We start from the raw sequence: 25,787 nt of genomic DNA, 5'->3' as shown, positions 1-25,787 counted from the left end.
TGGGGGTGCGCCAACCCAGTTGGGACATAGAAGGGGGTGCGCCGGAAAAAAAGTTTGGGAACTGCTGGTCTAGATCATCTTTGAATAGAGAAAAGAGAGGTTTAGAGCCAGTCGATTTTTGCTTATGTATGTGAAATTTAGCTAGTAGGAAGCAGAAATTAATTATGTAATATTGTCCTGTTTTCTCTTTTGAGTAGCCAAACAAGCCAAAGAAAACATCTTTGAAACAGAAAGAAAAGTCACTTACAAAATAAGATTGGATAAAAATGAACAAATCTGAGCAAAATTTCTCAGTGTGGGTACATTGCCAAAACAAGTGAGTGACATCTTCCTCAGGAGAGTGACAAAAACAGCAATTCACTTCAATGTCTGACTTATATTTCCTAAGAAAGGTTTTGGTTGGGTAAAATTTGTGGCTTAATTTAAATGTTATTTATTTTACTTTATTGATAAGCAGATACTTTTGAGACAAAGACCATACTTTTTCCCATGGTAAATTTTCTACAATATTATTCCAGTATGGTATTACATAAGGAATTGTCATTACTTCTTTCTGGAAGAGAGCTCTGATTTTATCTTTTTTGTTGTTGTTGTTGTTGTTGTTGTTGTTGTTGTTGCTCTACAGAAAAGCACACATTTCCAATCATTGTGTCAGTTAGGTTCAAAGAGTAAGTACATGGCCATGGAAATGTAGAACCTTGCAACAGAAAAGACACTCCAGAGGGAATTGCCTTGAAATCAATAGCATATTCATTAGCAGTTATAGGAATTTTATATTTCTGTAAAAGATCTAAATAGTTGTAAAGTCTGCCCTGTGAATTAAAAAGCTGTCTAACTAAAAGAAGCTTGTTTTTGAACCAGTTGTCAAAAAAAAGTGATTTATTCTTGTAGAGAATATACTTATTTTTCCATAAGTAATATCTGTGTGGGGAAAAGTTGTGTTTGTATATTAGGGACCATACCAAGAGCATCTGAAAATTAGAGAGTTTGACAGGGATCTTTGTAACATTATAGTTACAAAGTAGGAGAAAATTCAGGCCACCTACTTTTGAGAAAATATAATTAGGGATAATATTCCAAAGTGAGGAGGGATTATTAAGGGAATTTTTAAGCCAATTAATTTAAAGTGTTGTTTAAAGTAGTAAAATCTAAAAAATCCAATCCCCCCTGTTTTATTGAATTCATCAGTACTGCTTTTCTAATAAAGTGGGTTTTATTTTTCCAAACAAAATAATTTAACATGCTATCAACCTTTTTTAATGTTCCTTTATCAACCTCCAAGGAGAGAGCTGCATACGTTAGTCTCGACAATCCTTCAGCTTTAGAGAGCAGAATTCTTCCTCGTATCGACAAGTCTCTCTGCAGCCAAGAATTGAGTTTCTTTTGGGTTTTCATTATTAGAGGATCGAAATTTTGTTTACTTCTTGTTTTTTGGTCTTTATGAATTACAATTCCTAAGTATGTTGATCTTAAACAGGGATATTGTACTGTATATAGAGGGAACATTACAGCTTTTGACTGACATTAACTCACATTTTTTAATATTTAGGTACAGACCCGAAGCTCTGGAAAAGGAATCAATCAATCTTAAAGCTAAAGGGATTTGAGAGGCATCATTCAAAAACAAAGTGGTGTCATCAGCCAGCTGGCTAATAATAATTTGTCTATCGACAAATTGTAATACCTTGTAAATTACTACTGGAAATATGCAGAGATAAAAATTGCGAGGCAAGCAAGAATAAATATGGAGATATAGGACAGCCTTTTCTTACTCCACGTGACAAATTGAATCTTGGTGAGGTTCCGAATTTTAATAACACTATTATTATTTCTATAAAATGTCCTGATGGCTCTACAAAACGAATCTCCAAACCCAAATTTGGTAATGGCTTGAAATATGAAATTGTGATTAAGTGAGTCAAAGGAAGTATTGTAGAAGTCTAGGAAAAGCAAATAGCTATCATTAGGGATGAGTTCTTCGTAATCTAAAATGTCTAGGACTAATCTTACATTATTCGTAATGTGACGTTTTTCCATAAAACCTGATTATGATTCATCGATAATACAATTAAGGACATCTTTAATTATTTTGGCTAAAATTAAAGCTAGAATTTTGTAATCATTATTCAAGAGGGTTATCGGTCTCCAATTTTCTAAACATTCTTTATCTTTATTGGGTTTGGGTATCAAAGTGATGACCCCTTGAGTCATGCTTGGTGGAAGAGTTTCCGATTCCAGACTTTCTTCAAACACTTTTAGTAAGAAAGTGGATAAGCTCTCTGCAAACATCTTATATAACTCAGGGGTTAAACCATCACAGCCGGGACTTTTATTAGTTTTTAAACATAAAAAATAATTTTTATTAATAATTTTATTATTTTTATTATTATTTCTTAATAGCCTGTAGAATTTCTGATTGGGATATACTGTATCATTATCACAAGCTTCTTTACCTTCTAAAGGAATAACTTTATTATGAATAATAAATTCAAAAAAAGATTTGGCTGAATTGTCACAATATCTTGATGTATACAAGTCATTAAAGAATTCGGATCAAAAGGAAGCTATTTCCCTAGGATTCTCCAGAACAAACAGTTCTTTGAACTGAATCGTTTGATAAATTGACTCTGAATCAATTCATTCATTCATAAAGACTAAAGAGTTGAGCTGACTTCTGCTCTTGAACAAATTTCAAGTAAAATTTTCTTCGATTGATTGAAATCCGTAGTCTGTAAGTCTTAATTGTACTTTCCCTATACAAAATATATCACAATTAGTTAATTTATGTCTTTCATAAAGAAAAGTGCAACATTTCACTAATACTTGTTGGTGAATGTTCACTTCCAAAAACTACAAAAAAGATTAGTGCTATTTCTGTTTGTAGGCTACTATTGATGTTTTATTATATAAAACTTATTCTTCACGATATTGTGTTGACCTCTAGTGGCGAGCTCGAGAAATTGCATCTTAAAACCAGTTACACTCCAATTCAGGAATACATTTATTTACAAAATAATACATTTTAAACAAAACAAAAATAGCAAAGCTCTTTCTTATACTATGCTTTTTAATAAATGCTGAAAACATTAAGTGTTATGTTTTTCTTTATAAACCATTTAAATCGCTTTACAACAACAATTTACAGTTTTTCTTCATAAATCATTTCTTCATATATTACAATGATTATTACAAGTGTCTTTCTTGATATGACACTTCCATTATATAAGGTTACAATTATGATTGACTACAATACATAAGTGCTTCATATACACAAAAAGGCATAATTATAATAGAATAATTGCATATTCTATAACAACTTGCATTTTATTATGCTAACATATTGTGTAAATATACAATACAATGGCAAATGAGAAAATTATAATTGCTGATCAAAAAGCACTGGATAGAATATCTAGACTGAGGAATGAGAAAGCTACAACTTAAAATGTGGATTATGGGTGATAACAGGCATTATCTGTATGTCAGTCAAAGCAGAGAGACAGTTTCATACAAATAAATAATGTATAAAAAAAAAATTCTGTATATAAAATGTAAGCGAAATATAATTGTAAAACAGATCACAGTAAAGCAAAGAACAAAGTAAATAATATAAAAGATACATAATTATGACAGATTTGACAGATTAAAATCTTTGCATATGTATCACACAATGATGTCATTTTAATTTTAGACTGTTTATATAATTTAACATATTTAATTGCTAAATTTCATAATTATAATAAGAAATGTTTTAATTGCTTCATTATTGAGGTGTTTAATCCCAACATCATTATGATGAAGGTCTTAAATTGAAGACTCATGTTCATGATAATCCACATCTGAGCTGAGATCAGGCTCATCTTCCTCTTTGCTGAGATCAGACTCATCTCCCTCCTCCATTTCACCTGCAAAAAAGCAAAAAATCTTGTATGAACTCTAAATCGTCAAATAACCAGTCAACATAACTCACAATGTGTATGTATGTTTCTATTAATGCTGCAATATTTAATTTCTAAGCCTGATAATTTTTTTAAAATACAGAGCTAGTATAATAAACTGTACATTTGTTAAAGCAATGCTATTTAAAGCTGTTTAAATGTACTATACAATACAGGTATGAAAAGCTTGAATTTGTAATAGCTGTGGGTTTTGCAGTGTTACTATTTATGAATTGCTTTTAAGCCACATCTCGCTAAAATTACCATCATGCACACACAGTATTCATTTATTACAGTATTATAGCAAGAACCTTCTGAGGATCCTTCATCTGATGGTGTCTTTTCTTGAGCTGTTGAATTCACAGGTCCATCCGCTGAGGATCCTTCATCTGATGGTGTCTTTTCTTGAGCTGTTGAATTCACAGTTTCATCCGCTGAGGATCCTTCATCTGATGGTGTCTTTTCTTGAGCTGTTGAATTCACAGTTTCATCCGCTGAGGATCCTTCATCTGATGGTGTCTTTTCTTGTGCTGTTGAATTCACAGTTTCATCCGCTGAGGATCCTTCATCTGATGGTGTCTTTTCTTGTGCTGTTGAATTCACAGTTTCATCCGCTGAGGATCCTTCATCTGATGGTGTCTTTTCTTGAGCTGTTGAATTCACAGTTTCATCCGCTGAGGATCCTTCATCTGATGGTGTCTTTTCTTGAGCTGTTGAATTCACAGTTTCATCCGCTGAGGACTTCATCTGATGGTGTCTTTTCTTGAGCTGTTGAATTCACAGTTTCATCCGCTGAGGATCCTTCATCTGATGGTGTCTTTTCTTGTGCTGTTGAATTCACAGTTTCATCCGCTGAGGATCCTTCATCTGATGTTGTCTTTTCTTGTGCTGTTGAATTCACAGTTTCATCCGCTGAGGATCCTTCATCTGATGTTGTCTTTTCTTGTGCTGTTGAATTCACAGTTTCATCCGCTGAGGATCCTTCATCTGATGGTGTCTTTTCTTGTGCTGTTGAATTCACAGTTTCATCCGCTGAGGATCCTTCATCTGATGGTGTCTTTTCTTGTGCTGTTGAATTCACAGTTTCATCCGCTGAGGATCCTTCATCTGATGGTGTCTTTTCTTGAGCTGTTGAATTCACAGTTTCATCCGCTGAGGATCCTTCATCTGATGTTGTCTTTTCTTGTGCTGTTGAATTCACAGTTTCATCCGCTGAGGATCCTTCATCTGATGGTGTCTTTTCTTGAGCTGTTGATTTCACAGTTTCATCCGCTGAGGATCCTTCATCTGATGTTGTCTTTTCTTGAGCTGTTGAATTCACAGTTTCATCCGCTGAGGATCCTTCATCTGATGTTGTCTTTTCTTGTGCTGTTGATTTCACAGTTTCATCCGCTGAGGATCCTTCATCTGATGGTGTCTTTTCTTGTGCTGTTGAATTCACAGTTTCGTCCACTGAGGATCCTTCATCTGATGGTGTCTTTTCTTGAGCTGTTGAATTCACAGTTTCATCCGCTGAGGATCCTTCATCTGATGGTGTCTTTTCTTGTGCTGTTGAATTCACAGTTTCATCCGCTGAGGATCCTTCATCTGATGGTGTCTTTTCTTGTGCTGTTGAATTCACAGTTTCATCCGCTGAGGATCCTTCATCTGATGTTGTCTTTTCTTGAGCTGTTGATTTCACAGGTCCATCCGCGGGTTTAGACAAACCTAACCATCCACCAATGCCTTTGATTAATTTTGTAACCATGCCTTCTTCCTCTACGAGGCTGAGAGGAGGAAATAGAAGAGAAAATAATCAGTGTTGAGTGGAACAAGTTGCAAATTAATTATTATATTTCAATTAAGTACAAAGTGTAATAGACTGAAACTAACATTAGATTCCTGTAAACCGATTAGTTACTGATTTTACATCATTTGGCATACACACTTTCACTTAATACAAAACTTAATACAAACATTTCTAAATATGTCAGGGTTTTTCCTAGGTCAAAAATGGTCTTCTGTGGTGGCTGATGAACACGGTCATCCACGCACGCACGCACGCACACACACACACACACACACACACACACACACACACACACACACACACACACACACACACACACACACACACACACACACACACACACACATTGGGATTCCATGTTTTATGGGAACATTCTATTGGCATAATTGTTTTTATTCTGTAAAAAAACTGTATATTCTCTCCCCTTACACTAACCCTACCCATAAACCTACCCATCACACTTTTTTTGCATTTTTGGTTTTCCAAAAATATTATTCTGTATGATTTATGTTTCCTCATGGGGACCAAAAAAACATCCCCACAAGGACAAGGATGTCAGATATTTATATCTTTATGGGTACATTTTTCCCAATACCGTAGGATTTACCGGAACACACACACACAGACTTTTTTTTACTGTACAAACCGTATATTCTATCCCCCTACACTAACCCTACCCATCACACAAAACTTGCTGCATTTTTTGGATTTCTAAAAACAAAACAAAATAAAGCTGCAAGCAGCAATTATCAGGGCCAAGCACAAAGTTCCTACGGTGGTTTCGTCTTGATCGGACTAACGGTTTTGAAGATATTGTGCTAAATCACAAAGTTGCACAAACCAATCACAAACAATTTGATGTGAATGCGAATATGATTTTTGGGCAAATCGTTCAGAAGTGTATAATCTGCACGTATCTCTGCACCAGTAGGTGGCGCTGTGCTGAAACGCAGCATGTAACCTCAGGTCATGCTTGTGATGATGTATCAAGTTTGGTCTGAATACGATAAAGCATGTGGAGATACAGCCTTATGTCTATTTTCGCAAACACTCCGTAAAATTAGTTTGCGAGTTATCTTTTTGTCGGCATAGTCTGAGATGATCTGGTTTAATTTTCATGGAATTTGGAGCAACGGCCTAGGAGCAGTTCGAAAAAGTAGGTTTTTAGGAAAATTCAGAATGGCAGAAACATTTTCATGATGAAATAAAAAAAAAATTTTTTTTCGTTATTAGCATAAACGTGAATGCAACTTTGGACAGGTGGTGGCGCTAGAGTTAGATACTCCAAATTTGCTCCTAAAAAACAAACAGTTTAGTATATTTAGTTTTAGCCACTTGGTTTATGAGGACACAGGAAAAGACAGTATAGACTTTATTTTAAAGAATACTATAAATTAATGTATTTTCCCATCATTCTGTAATAAGATGCCACATCAGGTCACAGAAGGGAGTTATTTTAAACATTCGACTGATGTTATATTGAAGAAAAACATGATATTAATGTGATAAATGATTGTGCTTTTACGGTATGCTAAGATAACATGCTAGCCCTCATGCAACTGATAATCCAACTAAGATCACTGGAATGTTTCTTTGAAAGGGCATTTGATACAAACGGAAAGAATGTGGAGTTACTGTAGATATTTGAACAAAGAAATAATGCATTTTTATTCACACAGTTTTAATCACCTTAAGCTTATAAATAAAATCAGTTATTTCAGATATCACATAGATGATCAAATAAAGCTTTAGTGGGACAAAAATTAATTTAGGTGGAAGCCAAAATATTTTCACTGCAGGCAAAACCCTGTATTTGTATTTTAAATATAATACATCTAAATGTGCATTCCTATGTTTGTTAGTGTTACTGCAACAAAAGGATGTTTACTCACCTCAGGTTACAGCTTGAGTTCTGCATCACGTCCATGAGCTTCTGCTTGGAGGATCCGATGGTATTTTTACTCAGATCAAGCTCTTTTAAAAACTGGAGTGCTTTTGTGTTTGTCAAAGACTGAGTTAAAGAAGAAACATCTGTAATGCCACAGTCGTTTAGACTAGAAAGAGACAAACAGGCAGAGTAATTATAATTTTTTTACTTTCAACTCAATTTTGCAGAAAAAAAAAAAATCAGTCATCTCAATAGAGATCCATGTGATGAGAGGCTTCCAGTGGCAGAGAAATTCACCTACATAAATTTTACATCAATATCAAATCAGACAGGAGAATTCACAGTTGCCTGATTTGCTCAAAGCTACACTAACTATTCAAGGCTATCATTTAATTGGTGTCTCCTCAGCCCAGCACTCTTCAGCTCAGCAGAATAAAGAAGCTGATTGGAAAATGTTTCACACCTGCTTCACATCTGGTCTACTAATATTTAATTACTAATATCAGCTAATTAAATTACACATTACTGTACTTTAAGCTCTGTTTGGTTTGATGCATGTGTTTCTAGGCAACTTAGCCATGCAATTATCCCACTGCTGTTTACTGTGGCTGAAATCATCTCATCACACTTTTACATTTTTCAAGACTGTGAAGTTACTGACTGACAGAGGGTCATTGTGCCACAGTGCACATACAGTATAAAGCTAATGGATTATGAAATCATCACCTGCCACTGGCCTGCCACTATGGCCAAAACTGACCTGCGCTTGGTACTTGGTGGGTGTCAATTTAAGACCCTGCTTTCATCAGATCACTATGGAAAATTATTTTCCATAAAAATAATGTAAACTCAGGCTCTTCATGAGATATTGAGTGAAAGTGATTTGGTTAAATTGTTTTATGTAGAAGTGATTTTAAGCATTTTGATTCATGTATGTGAACATTACTGACCTCAATATCTCCAGTTTACATTGAGAATGCTTCAGTACTTCACACAAGTTCTCCAGTCCTTTGTTTTCTATTTGATTCCCACTGAAGTCCAGCTCTCTCAGGTGTGAAAGATTTAAACACATTCCTTCAGTCAGGAGATAGCACTGTTTCACTGTAATACTGCATCCACACAGACTGAGGACAAAGAGAAACAACAATGGCTCCAATATATGTAAATTCACCATGAGTAAGTGTCATACAATATAATACATCAACAACAACAACATGGAAACTTAATTATATAACCGTAAACCATGAAAGAAACATAACTAGAAGGAAACTAGTTATAACTCAGGTAATAATTAAAACAACTTTATATGAGTTATAAATGTACATTAAGACAGGTTCAATATAAAACCGATTGAAAAACTGAATCAACAAATTTATTAGAAATATAACTCAGACTATTTTCTGATTTTTAACGTGACAAAAATGAAGAAAATAATGAATACATTTAAATTAAAGTCAATTTTGTGTAGTTTAACATCACTAATACAATTTGTACTTAAAGCTGCAGTACAGAAGAAAAACCTTACCCAATTCACAACAGTAAGCTTATAATGATTTAGAAGACAACAAGTCAGATTTTGTGGGAAATTTTTGTTTGGTGTAATTTATCTTTCAACTTCATTTCCATAAAGAGAAGATTTAATAATTACAGCATTTGTAATTAGTTCGTAACTAATAAGCAACATTATTATTACACTCAGTGTAAATTACAATCTTCTGTTGTATATTGCACACCTGTACAGATGGTCTATTTGTTTATTTTGTTATGTACAGTATATACATATGTGTGTCTTTCACATATCTTAATTATTTATCTTGTATTTTACTATTTGTGTCCTGCTGTTGTCTCAGTGAACTGAAAGCTTCCTCTGTCACCAAAGCAAATTCCTTGTGTGTGCAAACATACTTGGCAATAAAGCTCTTTCTGACTTCTGACATTTTAAATAAATGTACGTTAAATGTCGTCGTTTGTAATAAACATCAAGCCAGCATATTAAAGGGTTAGTTCACCCAAAAATGTCAGTAATTACTCTCCCTCATGTTGTTCCAACCCCGTAAGACCTTCGTTCATCTTCGGAACACAAATTAAGATATTTTTGATTAAATCTTAGAGTTGGATCACTTAGGCTTCTATAGGCTTCTAAGACACTATAACTTGCTGGCCCAGAAAATGTATTAAAGACATCGTTAATATAGTCCAAGTGACTACAGTGGCTCAATCTTAAGTTTATAAAGCGACGAGAATACTTTTTGGAAAAAAAAAACACAAAAATAACGACTTTATTCCACAATTCACTTCCTTCTCTCTCTGGGCCTCTCACGTACACAGACGCACTGCGCTAAAACACTACGTGAAAAAACTCAAGGCCCAGAGAGAGAAGGAAATGAATAGTGGAATAAAGTCGTTATTTGGGGGGGGGGGGGGGGGGGGGTTTGTGCACAAAAAGTATTCTCGTCACTTTATAAACTTAAGATTGAGCCACTGTAGTCACTTGGACTATATTAACAATCTCTTTACTACATTTTCTGGGCCAGCAAGTTTCAGTCCCTTAGAAGCCAATGGAGGAGTGAGACAACTCTCAGATTTAATCAAAAATATCTTAATTTGTGTTCCGAAGATGAACGAAGGTCTTACGGGGTTGGAACAACATGAGGGTGAGTAATTACTGACAGAGTTTTCATTTTTGGGTGAACTAACCCTTTAAGTCCCTTTGTAGCCAATAATTGTATCCATTAAATCCCATCTTTGATAATCAACATGACATACTGAAACATTTTTTGTCCTATGAAAATAATTTCTTTATGCCTTAAAATCAGTTGAATGTAACTCTACACCCTAACTCTGTCGCCTTTGGCTTTTGGCTTGATTAGTTGGGGACATTTAATTTAATATTCAACAATATTATTGATCTGTCTGCATTGACACCATTATATGAGAACTGAACTGAGCTGGACGATGACATCACTTTTCTCCAGAGCGGCTATATATTTAAATTAACTTAATAACTTTTTACTTACTTAAGATGGACTATGACACTATTTTCCTCTAGATTTGTTTCTTTTAGACACAAACTTTGTTGCATTATTTTCCTGTTATCACTGTAAAGCTGTTTTGAAACAATCTGTATTGTAAAAAAGGGCTATATAAAGGTGACTAGTCCGTTGATATGCAAATTAGTTCATGCCTCCATTCAAACTGCTTTTTTGAGACTGTCTTTGGTAAATTGCAGTTTTGAGGAGAAAATACCCAGCAATGGGTTAGGGTTAGGGTTAGACTGATGAATTTGCATACGTTTGGTCTTAATATGTCTGTTTGGAGTTTTTAATATGCTTTAACTATATATATATATATATATATATATATATATATATAAATATATATATATAAATATTTTTTCACCACAGGGGTATTTTAATACTAAGATTCCAAATGTATAATTAGCTATGTTTCCATCCAAAGTTTTGAATTTAACTGGAATATCACATGAAACATTTGAGAGCAGCATTTCCGTCCAGTGAGTTGAAGAGAACAAAATTGTCACTTCCTGATAAACTGGTGTTAGATATCAATAAGAAAAGTAGGAGAAGCCATTGTATATTATAATTTCTGTATTTAATAAATTACTTGCATCTCAGAGCATGCAGATGAAACAAACGTGTTGTCTTGATTTTGGAGGTGGAGACCTGCTTTTTAGTAATGCAGTCAGGGAAGGTGGTTCTGGTAATTATACCGAACAACTTTGACAACAGATTCAGGTATTTCTGAAGGTCCAAAACAGCATTTCAGATGCTGTGCAACAAGATCAGTCCACTGGTTAGTCCAGTTATGTCATCTCATTGTGCAGTCACATGACTGTTTAATGCGCATCAAGGAATTAATTTGGTAAATGTGTTTCCATCATGGTTTATGCATGTTTTCTTGTTTAATAAAAAATTCATCCAATTCAGGTTTTTATGAACAATTTTTATAATTTATGCACATCTTGGTATTTCCATCCAGTGTTTTTTTTAAGCAATTTCTCAAAATGTGCATATAGGTGGATCATGAAAACATAGCTATTGTTAAGAGTGCTGCTAGCCTGCTAATGAAATTAGTACATACAGGAAATTAGAAATATTTTCTAGTTAAATATTAATAGAATGTGTGAAGAAAAATTAATCAGGTTGAATATACCAGTCTAGTTTATCTTTGCTGTTATCAGGGTTCGTACACATTTCTACCAAATAAATTTCAACGACTTTTCCATGACTTTTGAGGCAAATATTTATGACCTAACGTTCCATGAAACGTCTGTGTATACGTGTAAAATAAGAATAAAAATACATGTTCACATTTTAAATCACAGCATATCTTAGCTAATTAATGACAAGCGATGTGGTTTAATACAAAAATAAGCATTTATTTAAATAACGCTGACACACCAGTAAGACGGTCAGATAAAATACTGTGTCTGACCCTCAGAACTACACGGTGTAGCAACGGATTAACATACACCAGTGAGAGGCAACAATGTTAGTCAAAGTAAATAACAGTGTCCAGTAACACTGACAGTAACTTTACAAGGTGGCAGTGCCAGAGACAAACTTTTGGAATACAAAATTAGAGATATAAATACAGATTTGCCTCCTATTTACTATTAATCTCATTGGATAACTATGATAACGTCCCTATTTGAATTCCCCAAGAACAGTTGTTTATTTATTTTTTTCATTTCTGCAATTTACATCCAAGTACAAACTGCAACTGCCAGACGTTAGTTACCCCATACCAGAGTCAGAAATGAACTTTCCATTAACTTTTCCTTACAATTGATTTCCAGAGGCATTTTCTTTCCCTCATAAGTGCAATTTCTATGATTAACTGTGTTGTCTTTACTTAAATCAATCAGAATACTATATAGACTGTTACCAATCAAATTGTATAATTAACAAAAGCCATCTTTACACTGCAAAGGTGGAACAAGCTGCATCTGAAATAGCATAAATGTTTATTTACACAGACTGTTTAATTTTACTCATAAATTATAAAGTTAACAGGAACTCATTACAGGGTCATTATTGTTAATTAATGCTCTTGATTAATAGAATCGATAAAAATGTTTTTGTGTTTAAGGAAAGTGCACGCCATATTCTGGCTACACAGATACAACACTATAAGAACAACTTATGAATTATTTTAATGCTTTTTATGCATTAGAAAATGAAGACTACACATAATCGAGCCCAGTCTCCTGGTACTGCGTATCTATAGCATGAGCTCATGCTTTAATTTTGCGTGCTCTTTATACGCATAAATGACCTTTTACGTGCATCCAATACTTTTTTAGCATGCATATGATACGAAATATAGACACCCAACCAATTCTATCCAACGGGTATATTTTGCGTACCAGATTCACATAAAAAAATACTTTTGCGTACAATGAGCACGCTACAGATAGGCTACGCAGAGCGAGCGATCGTGAGGCTGTATATTGAGTCTAGCCTGAGTTTAAGCACTCTCACAGACACTCCCATTAAATCAGGGAAGCTGACGACACTGCGACATGAATCTCTTACATCGATTCTGCACTTTGTTATTTATTATGGGAGAATTCGCGAGTTTCAGTGAGAGAGCGCACGCACTGAACAGAACTCTTCGTTTCAGCGATGACTAATCTGAATGCCTCTGATTGGCCATCACACTCATAAAGCTCAATGTAAACGTGTGCGATTGGTTCAAATGCGCAACGCTGCTAAACGAAATCTGATGGAAATGTCGCAAGTCGGATGGATCGAATGTACGTTAAGTTTTGTCTAATTTGTTTAACTAATATTATCACTTATGCCTGGTTCAGATTACAGGATTTTAGCCCGATTTTGGCACGATCCGTTTGACTTATGCCTGGTTCAGATTACAGGATTTTTTTGTCTGTTACGATAGTCACTGTGTCAGATTACTTGATTTTGACTCCTAAAATCTTGTTGTGTTGTGGACAAGAAACATGTCAGACTACACGCTGCTTTCCGACCAGTCATCGTGTGCCGTCTCACACGCACACATATACACATGCACTCACACACACACACACACACACACTCTCGCTCACACAAACGCACTCACTCACTCACGCGCACACACTCACTCTTGACGCAACCTGTCATGGAGGACCGGAAAAAAAAATTAAACATGCTAGTCTTTTTATCGTGGTGTCGTGAAGCATCGCAGACGTGACGTCGGTTGTCGCCCACTATGACACACTATACGAGATGAAACGATTTAATCTTGCGTCCTGACGCCCATTTGATCCCCACGACACCCTACGTCAAACGGATCGTGCCAAAATCGGGCTAAAATCGTGTAATCTGAACCAGGCATTAGGGTGTTGTGGGGAATGACAATGGGCGTCAGGACGCAAGATTCGATCGTTTCATCTCGTATAGTGTGTCATAGTGGGTGACAACCTACGTCGCGTCTGCGATGATTCACGACACCATGATAAAAAGACTAGCATGTTTAATTTTTTTTCGGTCCTCCACGATGGTTCCGCCAAGAGTGAGTGAATGAGTGTGTGTGAGTGAGTGTGTGTGTGTGTGTGAGAGTGAAAGTGAGCGAGAGTGTGTGTGTGTGTGTGTGTGTGTTAGCGAGTGAGTGAGCAAGCGAGAATGTGTGCGCACGTGAGAGTGAGTGAGTGTGCGTGTGTGTGAGTGAGCGTGAGTGCGTGCGAACGTGTGTGTCTGTGTGTGAGAGTGCACGTGTATGTGAGTGAGTGTGTGTGTGTGTGTGTGTGTGTGAGACGGCACGAGATGACTGGTCAGAAAGCAACGTGTAGTCTGACATGTTTCCTGTTCGTGTGGCTACGTGGAAGCGATAAAAATTCTGTATTATACAGTTTAAGGCCAGACAAGTAGTTTGTTGAGGGTTGATTTGTGAAGAAGCACTACACGCTCGCACACATTTATATTCAAATGCGCATACCAATAGAATAAACTCGTAATGTGCATGTGCACGCCATCGACGTTCTCACTGGTTCGCGTTTTTAAAGTTTGCGCAAAGAGAACTTAAGAGTTTTCTGTTAAAACGGTGTCATGTTAGCGGCCCCTAAGTTAATAACTAATGATCGTTGCGACGGAAGTGAATCAATCAAAACTAACTTTAGCTGGACAATAACTTTATTCTAGAGCTGCTATAAAGCCAAAACATTCTCTGCTACTTTAACTTCCTATTATCACTGTAAAGCTGCTTTGAAACAATCTATATTGTTAAAGCGCTATATAAATGAAGATGACTTGACTTGTCCACAACACAACAAGATTTTAGGAGTCAAAATCGTGTAATCTGACACATTGACTATCATAACAGACAAAAAAATCCTGTATCTTAAAACATTTCATAAAATACATTTCATGACCCCTTTTATAAAAGTAGATTTTTTTTAAAGTACCGTAAGGGCTGTAAAAACCATTTAACTCCGTCAGAATAATCTATGATCAGTGTTTAGTCTGTTCTCATTTTGCAGTTCGTCAGATTTCAGCATTTGAAACTTTCTACTGATAGACATCCTGAACCATCAGTCCATTAGCTCAGTACTTATTTTCTTTAAAGGAAACACCAAAAGAGACAGTGCTATAAACAACATGACTGGTCCTGTTGTCTTAAAATAACTAAATAGTGAACTTTAATAAATCACACTGTAACTGCTGTAAAGTATAATGATACTAACTGTAGATTTTCCAGCTTGCACTGTAAACTGCTCAGCAGAACACCAAGATTATCAGCTCCAGAGTCTCCTAGTTCATTCCCACTGAGGTCCAGCTCTCTCAGGTGTGATGGGTTTGAGTTCAGAGCTGCAGTCACTGCAGAACAATCTTTAGCTGTTATTTCACAGGATCTTAACCTGCAATGGGAGAAATGAGAAAAACGTTTAATTCTGTTTCATTTAAACACCAAAGCACTATTTTCTTTGCTGGAAGTAAATATACTGACCTCAGTCTCTCCAGTTTACAGTGTGAATCCTTCAGTAGCTCATAAAAATGCTCCACTCTTGAGTGTTTTAGTTTATTCTCACTGAGGTCCAGTGCTCTCAGGTGTGATGGGTTTGATCTCAGAGCTGAAGTCAGGAAGCCACACTGCTTCTCTTTAATACTGCACTTACACAATCTGAAGATTAAAAAACAACACAAAGAACAATGACTTAGATCTATGATGTCATCTTATATTCTCTTTCCCCACTATTGTTCCCCAGAATTTTCCAGCAATCCATGTTTTCACAGTTTACAGAAAGGAAGAGTACAGAATCTCTAGTACAAAAGAAGCAGCAGAAACAAGAGATTGATGTTTTTACCACAAACATACATAAACTAACATGATCATCAAACATTAATCAGCATATAAAATAAGAATGCATGAAGCTATATCAAATTATTTTGTTGTTGTTGTTTTTTAAAAGCAGAGGGTCTGTTCTTTATTTTGATATAGCTTATTGTATGCAGGGTTTTTCCTGCATAGAGAATAAACGAACCGGACGCCTCCGTGAAATTTCATCCCACCTCCAACTGCCAACAAAATTCAGCTGGGGCTCAAGTCATTCTGAGAGTGCACGATACAGACCCGCGAATCGCGGTTATATCCGAACACTGCGGATAATCCCTGGGTCGGGTGATAAAGTAATACAATTAACATTACAATTGTAATAATTGCGGGTGGGTCGTGGGTGGACTATTAAAATCAACACATTTACGTTTTATCAAAGACACAGAACTCACATTTCTCGGTAGAACATGTGTAACGCCTCCACCTGGGTCCTTCTCCTGGCAGAAAGCGATGCATAAGGATGTAGTGTAACAACGCCCATTTTTAATAATTTTTTCCAAAGTGTTGACAATTTAGTCTTAACTAATAATTGTTACTGGTACTACCAACAAAATATTTGTGCATTCCTGGAAATGGGCGTCGTTACACTACATTATGCATCGCTTTCTGCCAGGACTTTTACGTGCTTTTCCCAAATAACGGAAGTGACCTCAACGTCCCATAAGCAGTAGCATAAGCCGTCAGGCAAGTGTTATTTAAATAAATTCCTGATGTACTTACAAACTTTCCAATGCCTCGTTTTATGAGTACAGAACCTATTTGTACTACTGTAGAAGTTTGGTGCATTCTGGGCATTATTAGTGGGGTAATTTACCAGATACAGCCTTGGATCCATTAGCACCTGCACTAAACCATCCGGCTGATATCTCGAAATAAGCTCTAACTTTAATCATGTTCAACCAAGGGAAAAAAAGGCTTCTGGAGGGGGTGTTTGGCTCGTCATGGTGCAAAGGACCCTAGGTTGATTTTACTCCGAACCATCCCTTTAACACCAGGAATTACCAAACTGAATCTATAATTAGATAGTCTCCCTAATTATACTTTCAGTTTGGTAATCCCTGGTTGTCTGGTGTTAGTCGTGTACAGTTCTTTTGCTACTGCGTTTCCTTGTGTTATTTCGCTTCTCTATTTGAGATTAAAGTGATCTTCTGTGGACTTTTGTGCCCCAGTTTCATTTTGAGTTTACATCCTTCTTTCCAAAGCGCTTTCGCTCCCGTGCATCTGTCATGGTGTCATGAACTGCGCTCTCCATTGATGACGGGGAAGTTTCAGCAAAGGTCAGGATTTGATAGATTTTAGCCCTTGCATTAGCTCTACAACTAGATGTATTCATGGAGTTGAGAAACAAAAACCCGCCCTGTACAGCTATGATCAGCTGTTCGGCTGAGCTTTCAATGTTGTTACGGAAAGGCCGAGGCTGATTGGTTGGTGTCACATGACCTGCGGTGCGTTTGTGGCATTCTGAAAAGGTGCGAATTTGTAATCTCGTTGCGCCTGGAAAAAACGAGTGCGCTTCTATTATTTGTATGCTTGTCACGCATCTACATAGAGGAACTGAAGACTAATTAATCTGTAACCTAGGACCAGGGTTTTCAAAGTGGGGGCCGCCAGGGGGTGAAAAAAAAAAAAAAAAAGCTAAACTTTTAATGCTAATCTTTTAGAGATGAACTGATTGATCAGCTGGTGACCGGAATCGGCAGATTTTCACGTGATTTTCAGTCTGACATATGCCGGTCAAATGCACTCGGGCGCCGCATGATTAACATCGCGCAACATCAGCATCACACGTGCACACGGAACGCACATGTAGGAAACCTTGTGAATTACGGCCGTTTCAGACCGCAAGCGCGAGCGGCGCGTGAGCAGCGCGATTTTTTTCCGGTTTCAACTCATGTTAAATGAGTGCATTTACACCGCCAGCAGAAGCAGCGTGTGAGCAGTAGTAAAGCTGAGGGTTTCGGCGCCGAGTCTATTTTTGCTGCGCTGCTCACGCTCAATTAAAGTGAAAGCACACTTTTGATGGACAAAATAAATATGATTTCACACAAAAAGTACCTAAAATGCACATCATTTGCATGTATAGTGTGTTTTAACAAGAACTGGAGTAGGCTATGTCAGAAAAGAAAATGAAGACTCAAAAATATTTATAGAAAATTTACCCATTTAAACTTGTTTTTATTAATCAGTTTGGGTAAAAGTGGTGTTTTATAAAAAAAATTATATATAGAAAATAAATATTTGTGTGTGCTGTAAAGTGGTTAAAAAAAATGAAATCGGAATCGGCTAAAATCTGTATCGGCAGGTCAAACTTAATTAAAAATTGTAATCGGCCTAGAAAATTGTAATCGGTGCATCTCTATAATCTTTCTGATTGGCTGGTATCAAACACCATCACATAATCTGATGTTCACCTAGATGTTTTATTTATTTATTTCTACATTTGCCATAGTATTGTCGATGGGTTCAATAACATCCTGCAAAAGGGGGGCCTTGGTCAGGACCTAGTGGTTTTTGGGGGGCCTTGTCATGGAAAAGTTTGGGAACCACTGACCTAGGATACTAAAAGGCAGGAAACGAAAAAAAGCAGAGCCAATTACCAAACTAGAAAACTGACTAGAAGACTAAAACAGAAAACAGGACATGAAAACTATAAACAAACTGTAAATGTGACAGTATAGTATGGACTATATGGACTATTTTTAACAGTCACACTAGTTCTGTGTGCTGGAAACTGTTATAACAGCAGATGTGAATAGCATACAATTTCTGCAGAACAACACGTACACAATTAGTACACTGAAATTTGAATTGAATCAAATTAAATTGAATGCAATTACTCGTTAGTTAGGCACCAATATTTAGTATGACCAATAGGAAAATGCAGTTGCAGTTCAGGTGAAATGCTGCAGTATAAACAATGTAACCTAAGCTCTGTTGTCTTTCACTAAACAGTAAACTTTAACCACACTGTAACTGCTGTAAAGTATAATGATACTAACCGTAGATTTTCCAGTCTGCATTGTGGGTCCTTCAGTAGATCACTGAGGTTTTTAACTCCAGAGTCTCCAGGTTCATTCTCACTCAGGTCCAGCTCTCTCAGGTGTGATGGGTTTGATTGCAGAGCTGAAGTCAGGATGCCACACTGCTTCTCTTTAATACTGCATTTACACAATCTGAAGATAAAGGGGAAAAAAACACACAAAGAACAATGATCTATGATGTCATCTTATTCTCTTTCCCCACTATGTTTCCCCTGTTGTCTTTAACTAAACAGTAAACTTTAATCACACTGTAACTGCTGTAAAGTATAATGATACTAACTGTAGTTTTTCCAGTTTGCATTGTGGGTTCTTCAGTAGAACACTAAGGTTTTTCACTCCAGAGTCTCCTAGTTTATTCTCACTCAGGTCCAGCTCTCTCAGGTGTGATGGGTTTGAGTTCAGAGCTGAAGTCACAGCAGAACAGCCTTCATCTGTCATATCACAGCCTCTTAACCTACATTATGAGAAAGAAAGAGCAAGAAAATAAGATAACTTATTCTGTAAAGTCACATCCTCTTCATAAACAGACAAAACAGACATTCAGAGGAAGAGAGATCATCATTCAGGGCGGTACACTGCAACATGTACACTGAAAAAAAGATTATAACTACCTTCCTGATATCCTCTGTCCAGCTGTTCTGGAGTGTGTTGCAGCCATCAAAATCAAAATTTGTTTATATTTACAAAATACAATTAAGTTAGTCAGTGAAAATATTAAACATCCTTTCTTTGTACTTTTGTTAGTTAAATAAAGGTTAAAGAGAGTTGAATCACAGATTCTTGATTTTATTAAATTTTACAAAATATGACAACTTTTCTGGACATGGGGTTGTATCATTATTATTATTTATTATACATTTATTTAATAATAATAATTATTCATATGACAGTAATAGCTAATAGCTAATATAATGTAAATCAAATGCACTGAAATAAATGAAAATGTATATTTCTTAAGTAAATATATATTTTTTTACTTTACAGTAGGGAAATTACCAAACTTTTTTAATTTCTTCACTTGCATTACTCTTGAGTTTTTATTTAGTCAGAAAACTAAAAGTGCAATCTGCAGCAAAACGTTTTCGGGATCAACCCTTCATCAGTGCCATGTGTATGAAGGTAAAAGAGTAGCAAAACTCGAGAGCACATAGATGTGAATTTGAGAACTTGTAAAATAAATATTCGTACTTGTACGTGAACATTTACACTCACAGCTCCAATGTGAAAACCTGTAAAATAAAAATCTGAAATTGAATGTTGAAATTTGCACTCGCAGACAATAATCACAAACCTGTATTCTGAATTTGAAGCTGCAGACAAGTAGACACAAATGTGTAAAATGCCATTCACAGAAATACAATGACAGTCACAAACTTGTAATATATATTTGCATTTGATCTTACATTCACATTCGCAGTACAACCTCAATTAGGCACTTACAACTTCTCAAATCTGTCACTGCAATTAAAAATTTCGAGCCTTGACTTTTGCTACTCTTTTCGCGATATATCAGGTGCAAAACTAACTTGGGCACTTGCAACTCAGGCGCGAGAGAAAGGGGGACGGGAGCGGGGGTGTTCAAAGGAGCTGTTCTATTGGTTGGCGCCTAACCAATGAAATGGGACTTCTATTGTATGCGATGATAGAACGGCTCCTTTGAACACCCCCTTTGAACAGTTGCAAGTGCATAATTGAGGTTGTACTGCGAATGTGAATGTAAGAAAAATATATATTACAAATATATAAAATAAATATTACAAGTTTGTGACTGTCATTGTATTTCTGTGAATGGCATTTTACACATTTGTGACTACTACTCTGCAGCTTCAAATTCAGAATACAGGTTTGTGATTATTGTCTGCGAGTGCAAATTTCAACATTCAACTTCAGATTTTTATTTTACAGGTTTTCACATTGGAGCTGTGAGTGTAAATGTTCACAAATATTTGTTGTACAAGTTCTCAAATTCACATCTATGTGCTCTTGAGTTTACTACTCTTTTACCTTCATACATGTGTTTCCAAGCATAAGGCAAGATCCAGTAAATCCTCATGCAAGAGCGCTTGATGCATTCTCATGTTTCAGTTGGGTTGTGACTCGTGCACCTTTCACACAGCAGCTGCAGTTTTCCATATGCGTTTTATCCAAATAAACGGGTTATTCCCCACTGTGACAGGCGGATGATTTTTGTGCAGTGTGCAGACGTGACTAATCGATAATCAAATTCATTATTTTATTTATTTTATTATAAGCTATTTCTGTATGTTAAAATAAAGTTTATGTACAGCCCTGTCATTTATTTCACCAGATCACTAAATACTAAAGAGAATATTTTTTACAAGTATATAGCTTAGTGTTCAAGCTATTTTAAGCAGTGTGAATTTGAAACACTGAGCAGTGTTCAAGTTTAAACTTGTATGTGAATGTTCCTCACCTCAATCTCTCCAGCTTACAGAGTGAATCTCTCAGTACACCAGATAACTGCTTTGCTCCTGAATTGTTTAGTTGATTCCCACTGAGATCCAGCTCTCTCAGGTGTGAGAGGTTTGGGAATAGAGCCGAAGTCAGGGTGTGACACTGTTTCTCTGTAATACTGCATCTACACAGACTGAAGACACAAAGAGAAAAGACAATGAATCAGAGTTATGATGATCAAACTAAGATTTGTAAATATTTGTAATTCTCTCTATCTCCATTTTCCATTTCAGAAATGTCAATCGAACGGCAACTACATTAAATCATTCTTCTTCAGACCATTGACTTGTCACCGTTGGAACAAGCCCAACATAGAAGTTGCTCGCCACAGAAAAGCACCTCTTCAGCGGACCGAATCACAGGCTGCGATTGTGAACGCGTCACTCCGCTGGTGTGTGTGTTCTAGTGAGACGAACAAGAAGCTGAGCTCGTGAGGCGCTGTCAAAAGCTGTAATATATTAGCGATTTGAATGGGCCAAAATATTGTATATCGTTCATCCAAAGCATCACTGAAATATTTTAATGTTTTTGTTTATTTAAATTAAAAGTTAAGTTCTGATCTATAATTCTCTCTTACTGTTATATGACATTACAAAGTGAAACAATTGCAGGTGTTTTTCATTGCATGTTTTTCAAATGTAAAAAAGTTTACACAATTTCAGATCAACTTCGAAAAGGGTTCTTCCATGTCAATGTCATAATTTGGGTGCTACATTTTTACAGTCTCTCTCTACCACCAAATCGGATCAATAATGTTGATGACATCATTCTGCATTTAAGTTTTCATTCATATTTTCTGTCAAATCAAATGCACCCTACATTTTTATACTTCTCCAGGCATGGGAAAAAAATACGTTTTTTTTGTTTGTTTTTGTAATTGGTATTGGCAGATAAAAGCGATTTTCCATGCTTTCGGCCATCAGCTGAGTGTTTAACAACAGCTGACGGTCAGGGCTGATTATATCCTGTCAATCAAAGAAGGCTGGGATTAAGATATATATCAGCGGATAAAGATCGGTGGCCGAACAATTAGTACATCACAATTTAATTTGCTTTGTTCTGGAACAGGCACTAAATTATTTTGCAAATAATTTTCCTACAAAAACATATGTAACCTTCTCCGGCTCCCACCTGCAACTTTCACGCATAAAAGCATGCATAGATCACAACGTCCATAAAACTTAAATACATCTGATTGGTCATTGCGTAAAAGAAATCAAGTCTGTGATAGGCTACATTACTCAATGCTGTAAAAATAAAAACTCAGCATAATCTTGCATTTGTAAATAAATGTTTATTTTATTTTAGATACTCTTGTTGCTTTTGTGCAATAAATGAATAATAATTTCTTTGTTTTTAGATATTTTATGTCCCATAAATCATTTTATTCTCCCGCAACCTGCACTTGCCCATCAAATCTTGGACCGTGCCGCACTCTGTTGCGTTGGGTGAGATCCCACGGGATTGCAGGTCTTTATCCACAACCAATTATTTGCACACATCAACATACTTTAAAGTAAAAACTCTGTAGATATAAAATATAAGCTTTTGGAATTAAAGCATATACAGTATGTGTACTTAATTTAAATTATATACAATCTGTGAAAGTAATTTTTATCTAAATGTGTATGTTTTTAATTGTTTACTTAATTTTAATATATAACATTATTGTCTGCTAAGAGAAAAACTGCTCTGACTCAAACAAATGAGGAAATGGTATTATCCACTACTGTAAAAATAATATTAAATGTAATGTAACATTTTATGTCACTAAAACAAAATACTCACATCAGTGTGTTGAGTTTACAGTGTTTATCCTGCAGTAGAGAGGCGATCTGATTCACTCCTGTGTCTTCTAGTTTGTGTCCACTCAGATTCAGCTCTCTCAGGAGTAACGGGTTTTTACCCACAAGTTCTGTCAAATATGTACAGGCTTCCTCTGCATTAGGACTCAAAAACCTGCAGAAGGGAAGATGAAATTTAAATGTCTTTATGGCTTTAAGCAATATGTGAGAAACATCAGCACAGAGAAAACTGGCTTGTGAAACTGCATGTTTGTGAACATCTGGAGACTCACAGAACTGCTGTAGAGAGATACAGTGATGCAGTGAACCTGGGCTTGATGGCATTAAACTACAGTTTCAGAAACATTTATCATTAGAATGCTTGATTGACTGATGTTAAGAGTGTACGTTCAGATATTTAAAAAGCTGTGGCATTTTACAAAGACAAGCAGATATTGATGGAATCAGATATATATATATATATATATATTTTTTTTATTTTTATTATATCAGTCTGGTGAGTAAACAAAAAAATGTACTAGCCAATGACGATTCTATTGCCACGGTGTGAGTAGAGGGTTGCAAATGTATCTAAACAAAACTCAGTATCCCCCACTACAAAACTTGTGGAGCTTATTGTATTACAAATATTTTCTATGAATATTTAGCATGCATATTTATTTTGTGTTATTTCATCATGTCTCACCTCAGTGTTTTCAGTGAACAGTTCTGATCCTGTAGTAAATCACTGAGCTCCTTCACTCCTGATTGTCCAGGATCATTTCCTGTGAGATCCAGCTCTATCAGGTGTGAAGGGTTTGATCTCAGAGCTGAAGCCAGAGCTTTATAACCTTCTTCTGTGATACTGCAGTCTGAGAGTCTAGAAAAAAAGGGAATTTATACAATTCATCAAGTTGTTGTTATTTTATGATTAATATATTTAAACATATTTCGTACTGTTAAACAGTGTTGAGGAGTAGCTAGCTACAGTACAAGTAACAATACCACTAACATAACTACATTTTTTAGTATCTGGACAGTAGCTCAGATACTTTTAAAACATTGTAGCTTTTCCAGTAGCTAGATATTTTTTCGTAGCCGTGTAGCGCGACTGAAAGCTACACTCCATTTTGCATTCTGATGAATCATGAGCCTGTAATGCATTGAAGCAGCAGATTTTTTCATTACCACCATCTGTTGTTACATCATGCATTTTATGACTTTACAGTCAAACAAGAGATTGTCTGATGATTATGTAAAGGATGTACAGGAATGGATATTTCATGTGAATCGACTATAATTAATGCAAACCAAAGATTAAAATGCAGTCTACATTACAGACTTAAAGCGCATATGGAAGGTGAATAATAGGTTTTTTAATGTACTACTTATCCTGCTTTATTGCACTCTATATCAAATGTGTATTTCTATTTTAATTACAATAATGAACCACCATAGATTAATCTGTCCTGTTAGTTTTGTAATGAACATAAAAGATCACTAATCGAACTGAAATAAAATTGCAATATAGTAGTGCGCTTATTACTTGGCAAAGGATGGTTGCGGTGGGATTTTAAGCAAAGAACGAGCAGCTCATGATTTGCGTCTCAGAGCGGCTCTTTTCACAGTAAATAGCCTACCGCATGTGCTGTGAGTTTAACCTGCATTTTTGATTATCCTGTGTATCCAGTTTGAGTTTGCATACATTTTGTTCTTGTATTGATGTTACATTTGTAGCAATTTTGCACTTTGACAGTAAGTTTGAGATCAAACGATTGGGACACTTTTTGCCATTCAAATGACTGGGAAAAATTGTCCCAGTCAACCTGAATTCACCCTATTTATTGAAACCATAATTGTATTACAACTAGTGGTGGGCATAGATTATTTTTTTTAATCTAGATTAATCTCACTGTAATCTTGGAATTAATCTAGATTAAAATGGCTCATTTGAATTCTGCCGAAGGCATTCAGAATATGTGTGCTACCCAAATAATGACTAAAGGGCACGTGTTTCTTAAATACAAAGTGACATTTAAAAGAACTTGTGAAGAAATGTGTCATGTAGAGAATTGCCAAGAGGCCTGGGAGAAGTTAGGAAGGCTCAGTACAAGGGAGTGATTTTCAAAATGCCAGTTGTGATTTATTTCTGAAGCTGCATTGTACAAGGAGCAGTCCTCAAAGTGCAAAAAGAACACAAAAAAACACTTATAGTATCATACATACACTGGTGCTACAAACAAAAGCAAAATGCTGTGAGCAGCAAAACTGGCACTAAACAATGCCTAGTAGTTGTAGTGCATCCACCAAAATTGACAGCATGTCTCACCTCAAACATGTTCAAACGTTTGCATAGCTTTCACAGGACGCAACAACCCTCCTTCAACCTGCTCAATCCATTGTTTAAATATACAGTTTTCCCGCCCAAACTCTGGTGGGACAAACCATTATCACGGGGTAGGACCTTTGCCCGTAACACTCATCACAAACTTCCACAGCTAACATTAATACATAAATAAC

At 35.9% G+C, this 25,787-nt stretch overlaps 1 protein-coding gene across 1 annotated transcript in view; it reads right to left on the bottom strand.

The window, feature by feature from the left end:
* Nucleotides 1–3,054: 3,054 nt before the first annotated feature.
* The window catches only part of LOC311291141 (uncharacterized protein), a gene marked incomplete at its 5' end in the record, with an annotated part of 68,939 nt that continues 46,206 nt past the window's right edge, over nt 3,055–25,787 (bottom strand). The window contains 11 exons of the mRNA XM_084410014.1: nt 3,055–3,905; nt 4,250–5,704; nt 7,620–7,781; nt 8,566–8,739; nt 15,318–15,491; nt 15,581–15,754; nt 18,967–19,140; nt 19,289–19,462; nt 21,443–21,616; nt 23,272–23,442; nt 23,974–24,147. Coding sequence (XP_084266140.1) covers nt 4,666–5,704; nt 7,620–7,781; nt 8,566–8,739; nt 15,318–15,491; nt 15,581–15,754; nt 18,967–19,140; nt 19,289–19,462; nt 21,443–21,616; nt 23,272–23,442; nt 23,974–24,147 — 2,590 coding nt within the window. The 3' untranslated portion in view covers nt 3,055–3,905; nt 4,250–4,665. The remainder of the gene's footprint in view (nt 3,906–4,249; nt 5,705–7,619; nt 7,782–8,565; nt 8,740–15,317; nt 15,492–15,580; nt 15,755–18,966; nt 19,141–19,288; nt 19,463–21,442; nt 21,617–23,271; nt 23,443–23,973; nt 24,148–25,787) is intronic.

Source organism: Rutilus rutilus (assembly GCF_951802725.1).
Source record: "Rutilus rutilus genome assembly, chromosome: 5".
Lineage (NCBI taxonomy): Eukaryota > Metazoa > Chordata > Actinopteri > Cypriniformes > Leuciscidae > Rutilus > Rutilus rutilus.
This window is presented reverse-complemented; position numbering and strand designations above follow the sequence as displayed.